Source organism: Daktulosphaira vitifoliae, unplaced genomic scaffold (assembly GCF_025091365.1).
Source record: "Daktulosphaira vitifoliae isolate Bord-2020 unplaced genomic scaffold, ASM2509136v1 Scaffold_4, whole genome shotgun sequence".
NCBI lineage: Eukaryota > Metazoa > Arthropoda > Insecta > Hemiptera > Phylloxeridae > Daktulosphaira > Daktulosphaira vitifoliae.
The window spans coordinates 5,209,810-5,232,849 of NW_026099575.1; the positions used below are offsets into that span (position 1 = coordinate 5,209,810).

The 23,040-nt window shown below is 24.5% G+C and overlaps 2 protein-coding genes across 3 annotated transcripts; one reads left to right on the plus strand and one right to left on the minus strand.

Annotated features, from left to right (window-relative positions):
• Positions 1–302: 302 nt before the first annotated feature.
• Positions 303–6,657, minus strand: LOC126904358 (G2/mitotic-specific cyclin-B2). 2 transcript variants are annotated; one of them, XM_050683345.1, is made up of 9 exons: positions 6,508–6,657; positions 6,323–6,437; positions 3,277–3,458; positions 3,023–3,206; positions 2,805–2,948; positions 2,579–2,740; positions 2,100–2,339; positions 1,719–2,009; positions 303–1,125 (listed from the first exon to the last, which is right to left on the minus strand). In XM_050683345.1, the coding sequence occupies exons 2-9, from the start codon at positions 6,353–6,355 to the stop codon at positions 1,027–1,029; spliced, it is 1,335 nt and encodes a 444-aa protein (XP_050539302.1). In that variant the 5' UTR covers positions 6,356–6,437; positions 6,508–6,657; the 3' UTR covers positions 303–1,026. The 2 variants fall into 2 exon arrangements, with proteins under 2 accessions (XP_050539302.1, XP_050539301.1); XM_050683344.1 differs by having other exon boundaries at positions 6,323–6,636.
• A 363-nt stretch (positions 6,658–7,020) lies between these two features.
• Positions 7,021–22,754, plus strand: LOC126904237 (ras GTPase-activating-like protein IQGAP1). The gene is made up of 33 exons (XM_050683048.1): positions 7,021–7,328; positions 7,716–7,820; positions 7,919–8,153; positions 8,214–8,358; positions 9,231–9,388; positions 9,449–9,583; positions 10,079–10,163; positions 12,130–12,215; positions 12,274–12,427; positions 12,495–12,658; positions 12,726–12,860; positions 12,921–13,083; positions 13,152–13,294; positions 13,375–13,474; positions 13,532–13,677; positions 13,730–13,870; positions 14,718–14,885; positions 15,335–15,436; positions 15,499–15,663; positions 15,938–16,051; positions 16,283–16,497; positions 16,557–16,791; positions 16,947–17,044; positions 17,151–17,376; positions 18,027–18,191; positions 18,256–18,432; positions 18,501–18,630; positions 18,809–18,926; positions 20,150–20,302; positions 20,625–20,781; positions 20,858–20,982; positions 21,091–21,328; positions 22,359–22,754. The coding sequence occupies exons 1-33, from the start codon at positions 7,309–7,311 to the stop codon at positions 22,473–22,475; spliced, it is 4,818 nt and encodes a 1,605-aa protein (XP_050539005.1). The 5' UTR covers positions 7,021–7,308; the 3' UTR covers positions 22,476–22,754.
• Positions 22,755–23,040: the final 286 nt, after the last annotated feature.

Below are 23,040 nucleotides of genomic sequence, written 5' to 3' on the forward strand. Positions count from 1 at the left end.
GTGTAAAAAAAAAAAAAAAAAAAAAAAAAAAACAGTAAAATTAATACCTTCTCAGCTTCGCATCAAAGCTAAAATTGACTGGTTTTTCAACGTTTAAGTAGATTTAAAATTACTAAATAACGATATAGAGTTAATTTTACAATAAAATCCAGGAGAGCGCGTGAAACATATAAAGTACATCAATTCCCAAGAGTTGTCAAGTGTCATAAATATTATGAAGTTCACAAAAATTTTTTTTGTTTATTTTCTTTAAACTTTCAGAATTTATGATTACACACAGATATATGAAAAAATAATACTCATTATTAAAATTTAAAATAGCTTTATTCATAATGCAATCAAGTATAATTAAGTTACTAAAACTAGGTTACTTAGTCACATACATAAAAATACGAGGGAGTCAGATAGAAGTGCAAGGTTAAAACACTTTAATAATACAAAGGAGGAAGTACTGTAAGACATTTTTTTTATTTTTACACACATTTACTTTTGTAAAATTGTCTAAGTATGTATAATTAAAATTTATTTTAGTAAGTTATATATATATAGGAGTACAATTTAAAACATTCTTAAATTTAAATAAAATTTGTTTAATACCACATAGAAGCAGTTATTTACAATACGGAAATATAACAATATAAATCACTTCAAAATTTGATATTGAATTTAATAAATGTTTCAAAAATTATCTATCTTCATTTAGATTTTTCCAAATAATTGTTACTTATAAATATGTTTACAATGGTTATATATCAAAAAACTTACAATACATAACAAACCTAAACAATTTTTTTTTTATTCATTTTTCAGTTATAACTTTGAAGTGTATTGTATAGTAAAAATTATTCAAAAAACATTAATATGTACAAGCATAGTTAATGCCTAAAATTTTCCAATTAAATAAAAATGTTTTAGTATTTAGAAAAAAATATCTAGTTAAAAGTGGCACAACCACCCTCAATAAAAACAAAATGATAAAAAAAATAAATAAAAGTTAATTAGTTGAAAACAATTGTGGAAAATTAGTTAACTTGATTGAGCAATAAATCTCATAGCAGGTGAACATAATAAGGAACTAGTTGTTATTCTTCCCATTTTTGCACTTTGATATTTTTTATAAACAGCCTGTAAAATTAGTTAATAACTTACTAATATATCCAAACTTTTTTTTTGAAAATTTTTATACATATAAAGATATACAGTGTGATTTATTAAATATTCTAAACCCTATTTGGTAAATGATTTTTCATAAAAATAAATTGGTATTTAATTTCATAGTAAACACAAAGTTTAATGTAAAAAGAAATTATTTTTAAGTATGATTTTGAAGATTAACTTATATTAATATGAAATATTACAATTATTTGAGTTAATATAATTTTTAGATATAAACAAAATGATTATACATTATACTAGTATTTAACTATACTATATGAAAAAACCAACAAAACACTGCTATACTTTCACCTAGTCTAAACTTTTCACTATTCAAAAATTTAAAATTTCTTGTCAATTTGACAACTTTTATTTAATCCATATTGTATGCAATAATATAAATTTGTATATAGTATACTTGATAAATCGCACATGTATATTTTTAATATCTTATTAGTTCATAAAAATTATATGAAACATAGTTAGTTAATTAATTAGTTGACTGACATAAAATTTCATGACAGGTACTATTAAATTACGATTAATTTAACAATTATTCATACTTTATACTTCCATTCAGGCGCATTGAGAGCTAATTTAGCCAAAGATTGAACAGTAGATATTATGTCATTAATTTTATATGTTGAATGTTTTTTCAATATTTCAGTCCAATATAGTGACAAAAGAGAATGAACATTTTCAGGTTCATCTTCAAGTTGAGGATCATTAGTAATAACAATTGCTAGTAACAAGCCTGATACTGCCATTTCAGATGGCTTAACATGAACAAGGTTGTAGTCAACTAATGATAATTCCAAAAAGTATTTGGCCAAGGAATGTTGCGATGATCGAGCCTATAAATAATATAATATAATATAATAAGTCAATAATAAAATAGATAGAATTTTTTTCATTTTCATTTGTGTAAAATATAAGGTACATACACCTGATACTTTGCTAAATCTTCTTAAAAAAGTTAAAGAAAATGGCCTAGATAAAGAATAGTTTATAGATCGAAAAACATCAACTAAACTGGATTTCACTTCATCCTTAGTAAATGCATTGTCAGATAAATAAACAAAGTCATTGATTTCTGGTACATAAATTTCCTCATATTTACACCCGAGTAGTAGACTCGTAGCTCCAATCAGTTGTAATTTATTTCGTGCAACATTTTCATTTTCCTGTATTAAATAAATAAAAAAATAAAATGAATATATAAATTACTAACACTTATAAGACACAACAGGCTATTATTACGTAAGAAATTTGCATAATTTGTATACTATAATAATTTTGTATTTATAATAAGACATCAATAAATAAAAAATTATAGATTTTAATGAATATAGTTTTTATTTCTATCTTATTCATTTTTTAAATTGGACAGCCATTTAGAAAAAAAAAAAAAAAAAATGAATACCTGTAAGTAGCGATCTAATATTCCTACTGCTGTGTACAGGGATTCCTGCATAATTTGAAACTCTTGCTGAACTTCAACAAGCCAATCTACTACAACACTGCGATTAGAAGGTGTGATATATTTATGATTGGCCAAATAATCTGGTTTAATCATATATTGTGCCTATGTAACAATAACAATATCTTAGTAAATATATTTAGGATATAAATTAAAATAAATAATTTACTTCTAAAGTCAACATGTACTCAAAAATTGATTTAGAATAAGCTCCAACAAGGAAAGGATCATATTCATCATTTTTATCAACTGCATCGACTTTGCAAGCTGCTAACCATTCTTGTTCTTTTTTTTGTGCCTCAGTCAGAACAATCTTAATTGAAAAAAAAAAAAAAATATATATATATAAGTAAATATACATGGATAATACTTAAGTATTACACTCACTGATTTGCTTCGAAGTGATGAACTTCTTGTTAATGTCCCTTTAAGGGGTCGAACCATACTAGATGGTCTAGGCCTACTAATTGCTTTTGGAATACTCGAGACATTTTCTTTAAGAGTAGAATTAACTTTGATGACCGTTTTTGTACAATTTTTTGCATTTACAGTGGTTGTGGTACGATTTAAACTGAAAAAAATCATATTAATAGACAATGAAATAGTTTGAAATGAAAATTAACTTAAAAAGAGGCACACACTTGGTTGTAAGTCTTGTGACTGGTTTAGCTATTGCAATTTTAGTTCTTTGAATAGGATTTTGAGAAGGCTGTAGATTACTACTGATGTCATTTAATACTGGTCTTCGAGGAGCTATAATGCCACTACTTTTTAAATCTTTGGTTCCCCGAGAAGAATTTTCAGATAATATATTTTCTTGTCTCTAAAACATTTTTTTATTAAAGTAATATAGTATTTTTGACATAATTCATATTTTTTATGTAATTAATTTATACATGTTAGTTAATATTAGGATCTATAATTATTTTCCTATTTTAAGCAAATGGGCTCTTTAATCAAAAAATAATTCTAGTTGCCACAGAAAGAGAACAAGAAGAAAAAGTAGTTTGAATTACTGTTAGTTCTTATGAAGGATGAAAAAGCACATTTGACATGTCTAGAAATTAAATGTGATGCCATTTAGTGGTATTTGTTAAAAATTATTTGTAATAATCTACTAAAAAAAAAAAAAAAAAAAAAANATAAAAAATTTCTAAAAAAAAAAAAAAAAAAAAAAAATACTTTTAATAGTTATATAAAATTGGCAAAAAAACCATTGATAATTTTTTTTTTTTTAATTTTGCCTTAGGCTTATCTAGTTTTATATGCTTTATATTTAATTGATATATTTATTTAAAGATTGTTTAGGTTTGAATAAATTAAACAAATTAGTTTAAAAATGTTTATCATAATAAGATTTATTGTTTTTATTTAAAACCTAGAATATTTGTTTCATGTTCAGCAAGATTTCTATAATTGTTACAATTATAGAATTATCGTTATACCTACTGACAGTAACTAAATGAAGACAAAAGTTAAAAAAATAAAAAGGTTAAATTTTTTTTTATTTCATGTATGAAAGATATTTCAATTAATTCTGATATTTTTAATAACTTTTGATTCAATAAATATTTTACTTTTTTTGTATTTCCGCCATTTACAGGGAACGAGGGAATTTAATTCAAACATTGAGTGCCGGCATAATAAAATTGGTCCGCACATGTTAACAAAATTATTTAAAGAAATATTGATAACGTTTTTGTTGACATATCGAACCACAATGCATGCCGCATCATCATCAGTTAATATTTCTGAAATATAATCACTAGTCGACAAAAAAAACCTACAAAAGTGGTCTAAAACATATCTTAACACAATGTATTTGACTTACTATGTAGTACATTTAGATCTTTAACACCTATTACAAAATTGAAAGAAGACAATAATTTGAAGACTATCTTATAACCATTTTGGGATTTACTTAATATTACGCTTGAATTTGAAAATGTACTTTTTATTTTTTATTAAATTTCAATCAATTATAACACTTTACTAACACAATATATCCAAAAACGAATATGAGATCATCTATAAAATATTGTTCTCTTTCGTTTTTATAATGGGTGTTATTGCTCTAAGTGCATTACTTAATGTGTAAAATGCATTTTAAGAAGACATGTTTTTATGTTATCTTTTTCTAAAATTGGCTACATAACGTTCTCTTAAAATTAACCATTATCTACAGATTTGCATCGAATCGTTACTTATGATAGTGATTTTAATCACTGTCAGATATCATCTATACTTTTCCCAACTTGAAACTCTTCTCTTGGGCAGTTAAATATCTAAGGTTTTAATACATTTTTCAAAAAGTTATTAGTTTTAAGGAATTTTTTTTTTTTAATTACAAAAATTACCAATATTTAAATTTAATTATTAGCAGATTTTTCCCATTTATAGGGAACGAGGGAAATTTTTTTCTGATTTTGAAGGGTAATGTCTTTGACTAGATAAAATTTTTCTTTTGTTGAAAGAAATAGGTTTAGTGTGAATTGAGAAAAATTGGCAACATACAATAAAAATTAATACCTTCTCAGCTTTGCTTTGAAGCTAAAAAAGTATATCTAGTATTATTGAGTAATTTAACTAAGTAGAGTTAAACAAACATGAGTACTTCACTGTTTCACTATAATTAACATTAGATTAAATTGACGTTTAATAATAATAAGTAACTTTTAAAAACCAAATTCAAATAACATTGATACATGTCTTGTATACTACAAGATATATATGATTACGACTTGTAGCATATTAATTCCTTACTTGAAGTCATCATAGTATATTATTATGATGGCTCTTGACTACAAATAAATTGAATTTGTTATCATGTATAATTACTATTTATAATTATACATGATAACATGTTTTCATTGAAAACATTTTTGCCCATAAGTAAATCATTAGAGATATTAAACCTAATAAATAAGTTTAACATCTATATCTAATGTAATAATTAAAAAATTAAATAAATTTAAAAGATATTAAATTAATAACACTATTATGTAAATAAAACAAATTAGGCACAATTTTTTTCAACTTGTTTTTTTTTTTTTAATTGATAATGAATTTGTTAAAATAAAATGTTGGTCTAAGATAGTTAAAAAGTTATAGCATTTTAAAATTTGTTTATTATGTTGCTATCAGGAAGTGTACTTTTTACCAATGATTAATGTAGGGAAAGTACTCAAATTAAGAGTATATATAACTATGATTGTAATTTTGGAAATTTTTAACTTTTTTATGGTATTCTCTAGGATAGGGACTCTTGCGTGCAAACCCTTAGAGAAAAGGAACTCTAGCCTCATACATTAGAAATCTTCTAATGTAAGAGAATGTAACAATTATATAATTATTGTTCTACCAAATAGACATTTACCAAATCAAAACAAAGTTGAAATAATTAAATTTTACCTTATGTAATTGAATCATATAAATGCGACATTTTAAAAATTGATAAATTAAATACCCATTTTGATATAACAAAATGATCTTATAAATTTATCTTAAAAAAATATTATGTATATAATAATTGATATTTTTTTAAGTAACCTCTAAAAAAGTTATGTTAAAAAAACAAAAAACTTTAAATCAATAAATGAGTAAAACGCGATGCATAAATAATAAAAATCAATGCTACATTAATTTGATGATGTAAGGGTACTCATTATAGCTGTTAAATATGCTCACCAAATGAATGTCACGTCTTATTCCTGTTGCCATTTTTCGGCAGTTAATAACAATAAGTTGGCAAAAGAAAAATAAGTCGTTTCTTCGTCTTGACTAGTCTTAGACAAGACTTTTACTGAAATACAGTATACTAAATACACAATGTAAAACGAAAATAGTTATGGAAAACCAGATGTGATGCTTACAAAAATAGAAAATCAAATAATTAATATCTGAACGACCAGCCTGCCAAAAATTGATACATAAATATTAAAAATAACACAGTGAAGACACAGTATTAATGATGTAAAGAAGCTGAAGATATGCACAAAAATGGGTCCGAGAATATGAAATGTAACTATTCAATATTAAGTTAAAATTATTAACGGCTTTTATCCCCACTCAATAATTCATAAACTGTTTGCTCCATGGTAGTATGGTGTGACCAACATTAACATCAAATTATAATAGTTATTATTTTTAAATTTTTTATAACATAATCGAGAATAATAATATATAATTTTCAAATTTTTTTGTTACTTAAATTAATAATAATGAAATATAATTTAATAAAAAGACGAAGTTGATAAAAATTTATTTTCACAGATATAAAAGAATTAAAATTCGTTATTTTACTTTTTTGGCGGTAAGATAATATCATACGGTTGAATTTGAGAATTTTGTTAAGTGATAACGTATATTTTGATTTTTCAACCGTTAAAATTGTTGTATTTGTTTTATTATTCAAGAGTTGTTACATTAGTTTGTTATCATAAATAAAGTATTTGAATTAAAATACTGAGTGTGTCTGCCTTATGTTAAAGTTTTAGCTTTAAATTAATAGTTTCCTTGTGTGTGATGAATGAAAGCATAATAATTGTTTGTTATAAGATGTAGTTATTGACTACATTACTTCTCTGATCGCTAGAATACATTTTTTCTAGTTTATCATAGTTAGAAGACTGGACATTTTATTTTGTGAATCAATTTTTTAGTACATTAGAACTATGACACTTGTAAAAAACAGGTAAAATATTATTTATATATATTGATATACCTTATTTACTAATTAAAATACATTTTGGTTTTAATATAAATTGATAGAATTAGTTTTCTTAAAATAATAATAAAATGGACTGTCTTAATTGTGTAAACATTTTTACGCCTTTTCGAAAAAAAAAAAAATTATAGTTAAAAAAAAGAATATTTGTTCAAAAAAAATAAAGATAATAAAAGTTGTTATAATTTGTTTTTTTTATTTTAAGTAATATTAGTTATGGATACTTCAACGTTTTATGACTATGTTAAAAATCATTATGTTGTAATCAATTTTGAATAATTAAAATACCACTAATTTTATTTATGAATCATTTAACTCTTTATTAGTTTATATAATAATTAATTTTTTTATTAGTGTCAATGCTCAAGAAATATTAGATAGTGGTCTTATTGAAGTTGACATAATCAGACAGGATAATATAGCATATGAATATTTATGCCATTTAGAAGAAACTAAAATGTAAGTATTAATAGAAAACTATCCATTTGGTTAAGGGTTCTGTTGTTAAATATTAAATTTATTGTTCTTAAAAAATAAATCAAAATATGTAAACTCAGATGGCTAGAATCTTGTTTGAAAATGATTCTTCCTCCCGTGATGGAACTGGAAGATAGATTAAGAAATGGTGTTTTACTAGCCAAGTTGGGAAATTTTATTGCTCCATTAGTAGTACCAATATCTTGTATATATGATCGCGATGAAAGAAGATATAAGTTAGCTGGCCTTCAGTATCGTCATACTGATAATATTAATTATTGGTTGAAATCTTTAAATGCTGTTAATCTACCCAAGGTAAAAATTTAAAATCTGTAAAATTAAATGTTTTATGTAACAATATTATATTCTGTTAAGATATTTCACCCAGAAACAACTGATGTGTATGATAAGAAAAACATGCCAAAAGTTATTTATTGTCTTCATGCTTTAAGTACTCATTTATTTAAACGTGGTGAAGCTCCTTTAATTCAAGATCTTTATGGAAAAATCAATTTTTCTGGTAAAATAACTTAGAATTTAAATATTTCTTTACTATCCTTAAAAATGTCTACAAGTGGGCTTAGATTCCCTGCATATAGAAACATTTATGTTTGTGTAATATCTTATAGACATATACTCTTTTTTTTTTTTTACACGACCGGCATTATTATGGGCCGTCCTGGAACTGCCGTGAGGCATTACTTCAGGGCGACCCCAAGCGCGTAAGACACAAGTTTTACCGACTTGGCAACTGCACACCGTAAATACGCATATACCCTAAAGGTAATGAAATATACAACTACTTTACAATTGTTTATAATTTATTAGTGAAAATTACAATACAAAGTATTGAATATCAATTTAACACTAAATTTGATTTCTTTTATGTGTATTTATTCATGTATTATATTTATATAACAAAGCTAGTAATTTAGATATAATTAAGGAATTAGAAGTTGATATTGCTTTTGGAATAATTCAATAACTTATTCTAAAAATTAAACAATATCTACAGATTTGCATTGAAGCATTTTTCATGATAGTGATTTTAATCACTGTCAAATATCATCTATACTTGTTCCAACTAAATGGAATATCCACTGTATTGAGTATCTTGATATAAAGCTTCTTTATTTTATTTTTATCAATACAAAAAAGGTATTTCATATCAGTTCAATCTGTAGTCTAGATTCAAAATTTTATATTTCAAAACATTATTTATACATAATAAATTTATCTTGGTATAGTTAAATTGTTGTAAAGTTCTTCTTGTTTTCTTTTCTTAGCTTAAATAAATTACAGTTTGCCAAAATATAATTGTGTTAGTTAAAGGGAGTAAGAATCGGCCTGTGAAATTTAATGTAATTTACTTATGATGCATTAATATTTTAGCGGAAACAATTACTGCTACAAGAAAAGAATTGGCTGAAAGTGGCGTAGAACTTCCTAAATTCCAAAAAATTGCAGGTCTTTTATTAGATGATGTAAAAGGAAATCCAATTACATTACATGATATTGTTATTTCAATAAATAATGCTATTGTATCTAAAGTAAGTGCTGTATAATTACAACCATAAAAAATACTAAAATTATTATATTGGATAATGAAGGATATGAATAATTTCACTAAATGCCTTACCAATAAGATGGCAAATTTACAGTTTATTAACTTAGATTATATAGAAAATTATTTAGTAGTTTTGCGACATGCTAAACAAACAAAAGAAAATTCAACAATGAATAAGGTATTTATACAATTTTTATTTATATTAAAGTATAATAAATATTTTTGTTGTTATTGCTTGTGCATTTGTTGTGTTGCTATTCTATAAATAAATTTAATAAAATTAAAAATGATAACTTATTTATTATTCATCATATTTTATATAAATAAAATAAAATAGGTAGTTTGTATAAATCAGTAATAAGCATGTCATAGCTTGATACGCAGTTATCATAGTTCTTTTTCATAGTGTCAAACTGTGCAGATTTTCCTGTTCTCTCTAATACTAGAATTCAGTTCTGTAGTTAAGAGTACATTAAAACAATAGAAAAAAATTTGAACTATCAACATTGATTTTTTATTCTTATATAATTAATCATATAAATTATTAGGGCTAACACTTTTTTTTAATGTTTTAAAAAATTCAAAAATATGGTTGGTATAAGAAAAAAAACTATTTTTAAAAAAATTTTAGCATTATTTTTACCAATAAAGTAATATCTAACATTTTTTACAGTCTTTAAGTGAAAGTTTTGAGCCTGATACTTATGATGATATTTTAACATTGAATGAAATACAAGGATATATTTCATCAGTTAATAGTGAGTATATATCATATAAATTTAATCTAATGTGTATTTTATTCTTCTTCTTTTTCCTCACCTTAATCCCAACTACTTGGGGTCGGTCACCCTTATCTTAAACTTCCACTTGACACGATTTTCCACATCATCTACATTCATATCAGCTGTCATATTGCATTCAATAGCATCACTCATCTCTTTTTTGGTCTTCTTCTACCTCTTCTTCCTTCATCATTCATTTCTATAACTGTTCTTACAGCTTCCGATTCTTCTCTTCTCATAACATGACCAAACCATCTAAGTTTATTTTCTCTCATCTTATCCACAATTGACGTTACATCTATACTCCCTCTTATATGCTCATTTCTGATCCTATTTTCTCTAGTCACTCCACTCATCCATCTAAGCATTCTCATCTCTGCTACATTCATTCTCTGCTCTACTTTCTTATTAACTGCCAAACATTCTGAACCATACATCATAACTGGCCTCACCACAGTCTTGTAGAATTTACCTTTTAGCCTCATTGGAATTTTTTTATTTCATAAGACACCAGACGCTTCTATCCACTTCAACCATTTAATCCTGTGTCAATACTAACGCTCTTTTGCACAACTGATCCTAAATACATAAAACTTTCCACCTCTCCAATCACGTCCGTGATTATTGTCACTGATCTCTTCAGTTCACCTACCTCGAGTTCTCCTTTATCAAACTCTTACTCTATATACTCATCTTATTCGTATTCATTCTTAAACCTATTTCTTCAAAAGCTTTACACCTCTCCTTCTATGTTTCTAGTAATTTCATACATCTATCCACCACATTTAATTTGCAATGATGAATTTAAATACTTATTTATTAAATCAATATAAACTTTAATAAAACATAAAAATAGATATTATATGTTAGGTAATTTATATATATATATTTTAATACTCTATTGAAAGAATTTTCTAAAAGAGTAACTGCAAAGACAAAAATGTATTTTAGCTTCAATACGAAGCTGAGAGGGTATTAAGTTTACTATGATGTGTTTTTTTTTTTTTTGTGTCTGTTACCACTTTTTCTCAGCTCTCACCGAACGGATTACTTTCAACGATACGTCTAAAGATCACAAATCGTATCTAGTCGAAGACATTACCCTCAAAAATTGAAAAAATTTTCCTCGTTCCCCGTAAATGGGGGAAATCTCCAAAAAAATTACAAATTTAAAAATTACTAATTTTTTTAATTTAAAATTGCCATAACTTTTTCAAAAATGAACAAATCAATATAATTTTTTTTTATAGATGCTTGATGTCTTTACCTATCATTTGGTATATATTTTTTATAAATTTAACCCTTTACCAGCCCACAGGGAGGGATTAAAAATGATAACTTTTTTACAAAAAATTAACTTTTACAACTTAACTTTTGAAAGTGTTCCGGAAATACTGACACTTTTATATATATCTTAAATTAAAGCTTATGTAATATACTTCCCAAAACAAATGTTAACTTCTCTCCTCTTCAATACTTCTACTAATTCTCTACTTCTACCAGTTAATGTACCAACGTTCCAAGTACCTATTCTTACTTTGTATCTATCCTTCTCTCTTATACACGAGTCCAGCATAGTGTTAAGTGGTAATATCCCTACACCGTTGACACTACAAGCATTGGGTAGACTTATATACATGACTGGTGAAACAGCTTCCGCATAAGTTGTATCAAACACTTTATTCCTTATGCCTTCTCTGTTTTTAACTACTCTATTTCCTCTCACTTATTGTCCCCGCGTACATTCGAGATGGGACAATTTGCCTAAGTTTTGTTCAAGACTCCTCGTACTTTTTGAAAAAATTATATGCCGGCTGTCGACCTGACTCAACCTTGTTAGTCGCCTCTTATGACAGGCAGAGGGGCTGTGGAAGTATTCTTATCCTCTATCTACAGGGAAAGAGGTATTTTATTAATTTATAAATAAATATTTATTTTTCAGTTGATCAGAAATGGAATGAAATATTTAAAGCAGAAAGTGATAATGATATTGTAAATGTTTTAAAATCAAAATATATTATGTTGATGGCAAGTTGCATATTTTAATAAAATATAATTACTTATTAAATTATTATTACTGTTATAGGATTTTAATGAAAAAAATTCCAAATATTATGAATTAGAGTTCAGAAATCATTCCAATGCTATCAACTCATCAAATTTAAACTCTATTGACAAAAAGTGTTTTTTGCAGCGTATTGTACATGGTGGAAACCAACTAGCTTTAATGAACAAAAAACGTTAGTTTACTGTTATAGTAATCGCAAGCTAATTAGCACTATTACAATAATTTATACTTTATTTTAGAAGAAAGTTTCATAAAAAAATTAAATAACACTTTAGTTATTGATGATATGAATGGTTTTGCTACTCTTCTTAGAGAACCTATACTAAATATAAATCATCTTATCAAGGAATTTGCTATACCTTTGTACTTTGAAGAACTTAAAGATGACCGAAATGATGTTAATGTACATATTTACTATCACATTTCTTGCTTTAAAAAGTTTGTTACATTTAATAATATTTTTATTACAGCAAGACTTAAGCTATAATGATATCATTCAAAGTTTACAAGTGTTAAATCCTATAGCTGATGTTACAAAAGCAGTACTCTCTGAAAATATTGATATGACTTGGGATCGTCTTTCTAAGCTGAAAAAGTTTTTTCCAGTAATGAAACTGTAACAAAATATGTATTAATATTAGCGTATAAATACAATTTATTAACAGGATCAAGAACTGGATGCAGGCTTAAAGTTACAGTATTGGAGTGCTCTTGATGCTTGTAGACAATTCAAAATTAGAAGTAAAGGAAGTTTTGGAATTTTGACTTTTATGAATATTAAAGACTGTGTTGATATAGTTCATAATCAATTAGAACAAAACAAAGAAAGTAATTTTATTTAAAAGTTACTATGTTAATTGACATTGTGTATTCTTAAATTCTTAATTTTTTTTCAGTAATTTGTATCTTACAAAATTTAAATGATGCTCTAAAATCTCAAAATTTCAATGTTGTAAAACAATGTATCACCAACTCAGCACTTCAATTAGAATGTTCTGTAAAAGCAAAAGATTTACAGTATATCTATGAGTTGTTGTTGGTAAGAATTAAATGAAAATTTACTAAAAAAATTCTTTTAATAAAGATATTTTTACTATTCACTTTTATTTGTTTTAAAAGAATCGCCAAAATGATTCTGAAGAAGGAGTAGAATTATGGAAAGATGATGTTGAAGATGTAATTAAAAGGGTAAATGATGAAGTAGATAGCATTAAAAAAAGTAAGATTATTTATACCCTTTTGATATTTGTTTCAATTTTTAATTTTAATATTTTAGGCAGTAAATGGCTTCTATCTGTAAATTTATCACTAATAAATAATGAAAAATTAAGTGTTTTTGAAAATCTACTTAAACTTGTACCTATGATTGAAATAGAACAACAAGAATGTTTTGTAACATTGTTACACCTAGCTAAATCAAAGGTATTTAGTTTTTTTTAACAATTGAACATTTTTATTTAAAGACATTTTATAGTCAAAACACAGAGGCTCTTGGATAACTCACGAAACACCATATGGTCGTAGTGTTTATTTGAATCTTGATTCATTTGATTACTCATGGGAAAAACCAGAATTCATCCCAATTCCAAAGTATATCAATATGGAAGAAATACAGGTAATTAACTACATGATGTTATACAAAATGCAACTATCCTAAATGTAAGATTTTACTTCATAACATATTTTATTTAGTATTAATTGAAATTGTCATCAATTTAATTTTTAAGTTATTTTTTGAAAAGTCATAGTTTACAAAATGCATTATAGTATATTTATTTTTAGTTTAAAATAAAACTTTGTTAATTAATTTTTTGTTAGATGGTTGTTTTTTACTTGTAATGTTATGAATCCTAATTTTTGAACTTGAACCACAACTAAACTTTTAATTTTTTAGCGAAACCCGAAGCGAACATCATTTTCAAAACATTTTTTTATTTTTTTCATTTTTTTAGCAATTTAGCACATTATTTGACTATATTAGTTTAATTCAAACTAATTTGCAAGAAAACAGTTCAGTTCAATTGTTTTAAATTTCAAGCTAAGCCAAATGCCTCTAGTTTAGTTTGGTTCAAAAACAGTTTGAATGTTACTACATTTTGTATAACTTCATTAAATTTTGATACGGTACAGTGTTTACCTTAGCTGCACATCATGCTATCAATCTAAATGAAAGTGTATCAGTATCTGAATTATAAGCACATAGTGGCCTAGTAGTAAGGTTTGTCTCTATGATGTTTTAGGTCACGGGTTCCAATCCAGTACAGTGCCTCTTTTTCACACAATTTCTGATACATTTTTTATTATCGGTTGTCAACCCCCGGCAGCCTTGTTAATTTTTTATTTCTACTTTCTTAATGTATTGATCAGTAAGCTTAATGACAACCTTATTGATGTATCTTACTAAAAAAATGTTTTATAATAAAAATTTAGTTAATAAACAATTATTATTATTATTATTATAGACTACAATTATGAATATGAAAAAAAGCTATCAACATAGAAAAGATACTGAAGAGCTTGTAAATATTATTATTCAACTTCAAGCACGTATCAGAGGTTATTTAGTTCGACAAGAATTAAAAAAAGTTCAGATCTGTAATAAAAAAACATTATTTGCTGTTAAAATACAAGTGAGAAGATATCAATTTTTATATTTATCTTTTGCTGAGAAGGATGTTTGTTAATAAGTTTTTGACTCAGTCTTTTTTGCTGATATACTTTCTAATTTTTCAAGTTGTAATTAATAAATTGTTAATGTTTGAAAAATACATGCCAATTTAAAAAATAGAAACTTGAAAATTTTTTAAAACTCCAAAAAATTTAGAAGTTGTATTTTATATTTAATTTTTAAATTGTACGTAACTTAATATTTTCTTCATGACTAATTTATCAGGTTTTTCTAGAGATTATTATTGTGATGCCTACTAAATAATATCCTAGGGGGTGTAAAATTTATTGATGAAGCTATGAAGGCTTCTTTTCCTCAGCCAAATTACAATATAATATTAATAAATATACCTATTTATAACACTTCCTTTACTACTAGAACAGTAGCAATATTATTATGATTCATTTTCAGAAATGGTGGCGTTGTATTTTATTTAAAAAACAATGGTCTATTTTTATGATAGAAGTAAGGAAATATTTAAAACCATCACAACGTGTATACACTTCATTTGATGTAAGCTTGATTTAATATTTTTATTTTCTTCAACAAATTGAATTATAAATACAATTTTTTAGATTATTTGCATAACTTTAGTGCAAGCATTATGGAGAGGGAAAATGGTACGAAAAAATTTTTACCATCTATTTCACACCGAAAATCCACCGTATAAAATTGTCAAACATTTTGCACGCTTACTTAATTTTAATTTAGAAGATTATCGCAGAGAAATTGAACTTCAAGTAAGCTATCTGTAAATGAAATGAAATGAATGAAAAATTATATTATTTGACAAAAATACTTCAAATTCGATTTTTGGGAATAAATAATTTTTATTATCTATAAATAATTTGGTTTAAAGAATTGAAATTAATATTCTATTTTATTACATATTTATAAGAATATTATATATTTTTTTAAATTAAATTTTCAATTGTAGTAAATAAAAAGTTAGTTATGGAAAATTGTTGAAAAATAATAATAATACAATTTCGATTAATTAAATAATTATTTCAGAATCATAGAAGTCAAATAACTAAACTTATTCACCAAAGTAATGAAATGTCACACAAGGCTGATGAGTTAGACATTAAAATCGGCCTCCTCATTCAAAATAGGATATCATTGCAGGTTATTATAATTTATGTATTTATATTAAATTAAGTATGAAAACAATTATTATTAATTTTTGAGATAGACATTTCTAATTGTGTTGTAGTGTAAAATGTATGTATACAATTTTAATTGTGATATGGATTGAAAGGAAAATAATTATTATCTAAATTAAGAAATTCAAAAAAATTGTATTGCTCCCAATTAAATTATGTATAAATAATTGTATAATTTCTAATTACTTTAAAGGATGTAATTGGTCATAAAAACAAAAATACGGAGGACATCAACAGAATACAACAGCTTAATAATCTACAAAATTCAATTAATTTAATGTCACTTAATAAAAATAGCAAGCATTTATTAGAATGCTATCAGAATTTGTTTTATATGCTTCAAACAAAACCACATTACTTAAGTAAACTTATATTCTGTTTGCCATACTCTGTCCGTCATATTTCTAAGTAATTATATTTTAAAAGGTTTTGTTATTTTTTCTTACTCTTATAAATATTTTTAATAGATTTTTGGAGCAAACTTTAATGTCAATATTTAATGCTGGGAGTAATAGTAGAGATGCTTATTTTATGCTTAAATTGTTAGCATTAACTTTAAAAGAAGAAATTAAGTTAAATTGTACCAAAGCAGCTGAAATAAAAACCTCCAATTTAAATGTTTTAAAAGCAATTGTTGATCAAGCTAGATGCTTTGATAATCAAAAACGTTTAAAAACTATTTTTAAAAGTGTTGTTGAGAAGGTAATATTTATTTAACCTTTTATTTAACTTCTTATTATTAAAAATTAATTTTTTTTTAAGACAGAAATTTTTAATTAAAATTTATGTTGTTTTACTTTTATGTTATATTTTAGTTGCATTTAATTGTAATACATTTATTTGCTTTCATTATTTAGTTGATTGATCATAGGAATACGTTGTTTATTGACACAAATCCAGTAACCATTTATAGATCATGGCGTAATGAACTAGAAACTAATACTGGAGAAATTTCGTAAGAAAAATTAATTCTTTTTTTTTTTTTTAATTCAACACTGATTATGTTTTATTTCTTATTTGATTGACCTAAATTATTTTAAAAATACTGTCCCTCTAATTAGTGATTTACCAAGTTCTGTGGATCAACATACTGCTTTAACATATGAAGAGGTACAAAAAAGGTTAAATCACAATTTAGAACAATTGCAAACTGTAACTGAAGAATTCTTAAATAAAATATTAGATTCTAAACCATTAATACCTTATACTATACTATATACTGCCCGTATTTTACGTGAAACTATACAAGAGTTATTTCCTGATACTCGTGAAAACGAAATTTATAAGGTGAATTTAATTAATTTATACTTGACAAAAAAAAATTAAATTTTAGGTTTCAGACATTAAAATTATAATTATTTGGAAATTAGGAAAAAAAATTATGGTTATTATCTATTATTTACTTTTTTTTATCATCACTGTATAGTGATTATTATTATTTTTTTTTATATATAAATTTTAAATTATTTGAATACTAATAATATAGTTATTTTGATATCATGTCAATAATTGTTAAATGATTTGTGGTTGCACAAACATCTGGCTTTTTTTTTTTTAATTGATATTAGTTTTAAATTTTTCAAATATATATTTCATATTAATTATCCTTTATTTGTTATTTAGTTGTATAAATATATATATATTTCTAGCCTATATCAAAAAGTAATTACTTTTTACAATTTTATGTATTTTGTGATTAAAATAAAATAAAAAAAAAACATATGTAATTAGATCATAACATGTTCATTGTAATTTTATTTACCATAAAAAAATACAAAAAAAAAAAAAATTGCTAGAACATTAATTCTAATGGGATTTTTTTTTTTTTTTGATACTACTAAAAAATTTGTGATTTTGATCATACAATTTTTGAGAATCTGTTTTATAATAATAATATTTTAAATAAAATTATATTATTAAATTATACTTTTTTTTAGATAATAGGATACTTTGTGTATAATTTATACATGAATCCTGCTATTATTACTCCCGAAATATATGGAATATTTGAAACTAAAATAGAAGAAGGAATAAGTTATCGTCAACGTCATAATTTAGCTAGTGTTGCTAAAATTCTGCAATATGCATCCAATAAGAAAGGAGTAAGTTTTTAATTGTTAAAATTTTATAATGGAAATGTTTTTTTTTAATTCATTATTTTTACAGTATAAGGAAGAAATTCATTTAAAGTGTATGAATCCATTTATTTTAGATTGTTATAATAAACTGAAGCTATTTTTTAACAATTGCTGCAATGTTGATGATCCTGAAGTATATTATAACATGAATGAATTCACAGATGTTACTCTTTTAACTAAACCAACAATAAATATAACTCTACAGGTTATTATTTTATGATATATTTTTATAATCATAACCTTATAAAATTATCATTTATTTGATTTTTACAGGAAATACAAGAAACACATTCTCTGCTACTTGACAATATTGATCAAGTTGCACCAGATCCATTTGACCCCATACATCAATTATTAGATGAATTGGGACCATCAGCGCCTACTATTTCACAACTATATGGCTGTATGTATTAAATTTATTCAAAACCGTGATTTATAAAAGTTTATTAAATATATTAATATAATATAATATTTGCTACAAATGAAATTAACAAATGTCTTGCAGCCTAAATTTACATTTGTTCATTAAGTATCAATAATATTATTTAAACTATTTTTTTATTATATAACTTTTTTAACAGCTGATGATGAAGATGTTATGGTACAAAGACGTATTGCAACTGTTCAAGTTTGTCTTACTCTGTCAGATAAATTTGAGCCAAATTGTAAAATCGCATCTGTGACTAAACTATTTATAAAGTAAATTATTAACATATTGAATTTTCTTAGGAAGGATGAAAAACATAAATTTCATTTTAAAAGAGTGAAAGTAATGGATCAGATTGATTATTTTATCTGGAAGAGAAAGTGTAAAGCAAGCAAGTTAAAAATTATAATGTTATTCTTGGTGAGAGTGTGACAACACAACATAGATTGATTGAAAAAGAGTTCTAAAAGAAGAATGGTATGGGATATAAATTTGAGGGGAATATAAATGATGTATGGAGTAGGAATGTCTCTATTGTAAATATTGCCGCAAAAGAGATTTTTGTATTAATTAATGTAAAATTTAAGAGTTATGATGAGTTAGGAACAAAAGAAATTTATAGATTGGCAAAGGTTAGAGAAGAATTTCAAGGATTTTGAAAAAGGATGATGTATAAAAAATGATGATAATAGGGTGTTAACAAATGATGAAGATGTGAAGAAGAGATAGACTAAGTTGGGTTGGAACGAGTATTTTGAAAAATTACTGAATGAGTTGTATTCAAGAGATGCTTTATTTTGTGGAACAAAGGACTAATAGATTTTAATAGTGGGTTGTAGGTATGGAAGGCTGTGATGTTGATATTAATGTTTAAATAATTAGGATAATTTGTAGAAAAGAATGGTGATATTGATTAGGATGTGAGTCATAGGATTAAGTGTAGGTGGATCAAATGAAGAGAAGCGTCTGGTGTTTTGTTTGATAAGAGAATTCCAATGAGACTAAAAGATAAGTTCTATAAAACCAACTATCTTATATAGGTTTCAGTGTTGAGCAGTTGACAAGAAAGTAAAACAAAATGAATGTAGCAGATATGAATATGCTTAGATAGATGAGTAGAGTAACAAGAGAAGATAAGATAAGGAATGAATATGTAAGAGGAAACATAGAAATGGCATAAATTGAGGTTTAGATAGTTTGGTTATATTATGAAAAGAGAGAAATCGGAAGCTATAAGAACAGTTATGGAAAATAACATTGAAGGAAAAATAGAATAGAGAAAGACCAAAAGAGTTGTTTGGGTGTAATTAGGGGTGATATGAGGACTGTGTATAGATAATATGGGAGATGCTGTATGTAGAGCTTTAGTTAGGATATGGGTGGCCGATCCCAAGTAATTGGAATAAAAATTAAGAGAGAAAAAAATACAGTGTAAATTTATCATCAATATTTTATAAAGGTATATTAAAATTACAATTATATTTCATTTATTTAGAACAAAGGAGTTATTAATTAGAGTATTGCCTTATCTGAGTGGACATACATTACCCGGGGCACTGAGAATTGATTCTTCCCTTAATGAAGAACTTCAGTTTTCAAATAGAGAAACAAAATTAAATGCATCTGGAAAATCAATTGATACTGCTCCGTATGTTATATTATTTATTTAATAAAATAAAATAAATAACATTAGTTTCGTAAAATAGTAGTTTGAAAATTACTTTTAAAAATAAAATTGTTTTAAGTAATAAAAATAGACATTGTTTAAAAATATTCATTATCTTCAATTTATTTAAAAGGTTATCAATTTATAGTTTATAATAAAAATATAAAAAAGAACTATATTTTTTTTACTTATTATTATTTTATAATATTTATTTATATTTTGTTTTTATAATTGTCTTAATTATCCTTTTAAGTTATACTTAAAATGAACATATTAATTGAATTAATAATTTGTTTATTTTTAGAGTAACGTTAAAAGATATAAAAGCAAAATTAAGAAAAAATTTAAAAATATTAGAAGAAGAAGGAGTAGTATCAAAAGATGATGGTTACCAAGGAATTATTACATCTGTAGCAAAAGATATTTGTAATAGAAATAAGTATCGGCAAATACAAATTAAAGTGTGTTCAATTAGTGTATTTTAAGCTTTGTAGTAGTTTTAAATTTTAACTTCATTTAAATTTTACATTAAATCAGGAATTACAAATGGTGAAATCTACTAAACAAAGATTGGATGATAAAATTAAATATTTAAATGAAAAAATTATATCTTATGAACAGTATATACAAACATGTCTAGACAAACATAATACTGGACAAAAGTAATTATTGAATTTAATATGAAATTTATTTTTATTTTTATTATTATTATTATTATTATTTATTTTTTTTTTTTTTGAGTAATTTGAAATATAAATAATTTTATATAGGAAATCAAAAAGTTCTTCAAAGACACCAAGGAGTAAGCAATTGAAAACTAAGAAAAGTGTTCGATACACTGCTGCAAAGTTACGAGAAAAAGGTATTCTGATTGAAGTAGAAGGACTTCCTGAAAGCCAGTTTAAAAATGCTCAATTTGAAATAATTCCTACTGATGATCATGGAATATTTATGGTTAAAGGTAAATTTATGGGCGTGGAAATGGAAACAGTGAATATTGATATACAGGTATATAAAAACTAATGAATAAAGTACATTCAAATTAATCATGTGAAATAACATTACATGTTAAATCAATATTGTTAATCCTAATATGAAATATTGCAACTTACAATTAATTAAAAATTTTAATATTGTATGTACAAAAAAATGAAAAAATTTTTAATAATTTTTGTAAGAGGGTGATCTAGTCAAATTTTGTATTTTTTTAGACTATTTGCTAAGGGGGGATAAATGATATGTGCTTATAAATTTTATTTGAGCCTTTATGAATGGTCCTAAGTTGTGCAACTTTGTAACCTCCGCCTCCTTCAAAAAGAACCAAAACCCATGGTAACAATACATTACTATGTTTTCAAATTGATTAATAAAAATTTGTACTGCATGTTCAGAATAACTTCACAAAAATTATAAATATGTACAATTCTGGACACTATTTATAATTTTATTGGATATTTTCACAGTATATCAAAGTTGTTTTCATAGTTAGTTGCATTATTTCTTTACTTATTACTTTATTTACTATTTGGATTTGTAAAATAACTATTTTGACTTGACCATATTCACACAAATACAATTATATATCAATGGTTTAATGCAAAAAAGTATTATTTTTTAACTAAATTGAGTTAATAGTATAAGTGTATTAAACTTTAAGTAAAGTTTATTGTGTATAAATTAGGAAAGTATAAACTCAATATTTGAGTCACTAAATTGCATTAAATAAGTGATAATTCATCAGATAAAAAAAATTTTAAATGTTCTCCTGAAAAAAGGCAAATATGCACTAAGCACTTACACATGATTATTTGTATATTTAAAGTATAGTACAGTATTACAGTTTTTTGACATTTTTCATATTTGACATGTATAAGTAGTAAAAATAGTGAGGCCTTATTTTCATTGATTTCTATTTTTATAACTTTAAAATCAAACTTTAAATTATCAATTTTACAATTTCGTCAGTAAATACATAATTTAATTCATTTTTACTAGTTTAGATTAAAAATTTAATGATTTTTTTTTTTTTGTTGATTAGGATTTACTGCAACGTCAATTTGAGGGAGCTACAATTATGGATATTTTTGGTACTGCAAAAGTTAATGTCAACTTATTGTTATTTTTATTAAATAAAAAGTTTTACTGTAAAACATAACTTGTAATAATAATTCATATGATTTTCACATTTAAATGAATACTTGTGATATTATAATGAATTTTACAATTATTTAATTTCTTTTAAATACATTTTTTATTATTTTAGTTTTTGTTAAAACTTTAATCAAATACTCTGTAATGTGTCCAAATAATTTTAATATTAAACAAATATGTTTTTTAATTTATTTTTAAGTTTTTATCATTAAACGATGTATTAACTTATGTTAAAAATTAATTATTAACCTAATATTATAATAATAATTTTTATATTTTGTTATTATTGTAAAATTATTGTGTTAAAAGAGATTGGTTTCATAAATATTTTATGAACTGTATTAATTGATAATTAGATTATTATTTCATTAATACATATTTCACTCCAGTTCTTTAGGAGTACAAGTGACACTTTAATGAAAAATGAGTTAAAAACACATTTTAATGAAAAATTATTAGTCTTTCTGGTATAGTCAAAATGTTTGTTATGACAAAGAAACCTTTGAAATGGAATATCTCAACCTTAACTCATGCCACTTGCAATCTAAATACCTCATGATTTTCAAAAA

Excerpts from the sequence above, each read along its gene's own strand:
- LOC126904237 (XM_050683048.1), top strand. The coding sequence starts at position 7,309 with ATGACACTTGTAAAAAACAG. Across the intron at positions 13,475-13,531 it reads AGTAGATAGCATTAAAAAAA|GCAGTAAATGGCTTCTATCT; the intron begins GTAAGATTATTT and ends TTAATATTTTAG. Across the intron at positions 17,045-17,150 it reads ACTAATACTGGAGAAATTTC|TGATTTACCAAGTTCTGTGG; the intron begins GTAAGAAAAATT and ends CCCTCTAATTAG.
- LOC126904358 (XM_050683345.1), bottom strand. The coding sequence starts at position 6,355 with ATGGCAACAGGAATAAGACGTGACATTCATTTG. Across the intron at positions 3,207-3,276 it reads GTCACAAGACTTACAACCAA|TTTAAATCGTACCACAACCA; the intron begins GTGTGTGCCTCT and ends GATTTTTTTCAG. Across the intron at positions 2,010-2,099 it reads GATTTAGCAAAGTATCAGGT|GCTCGATCATCGCAACATTC; the intron begins GTATGTACCTTA and ends TATTATTTATAG.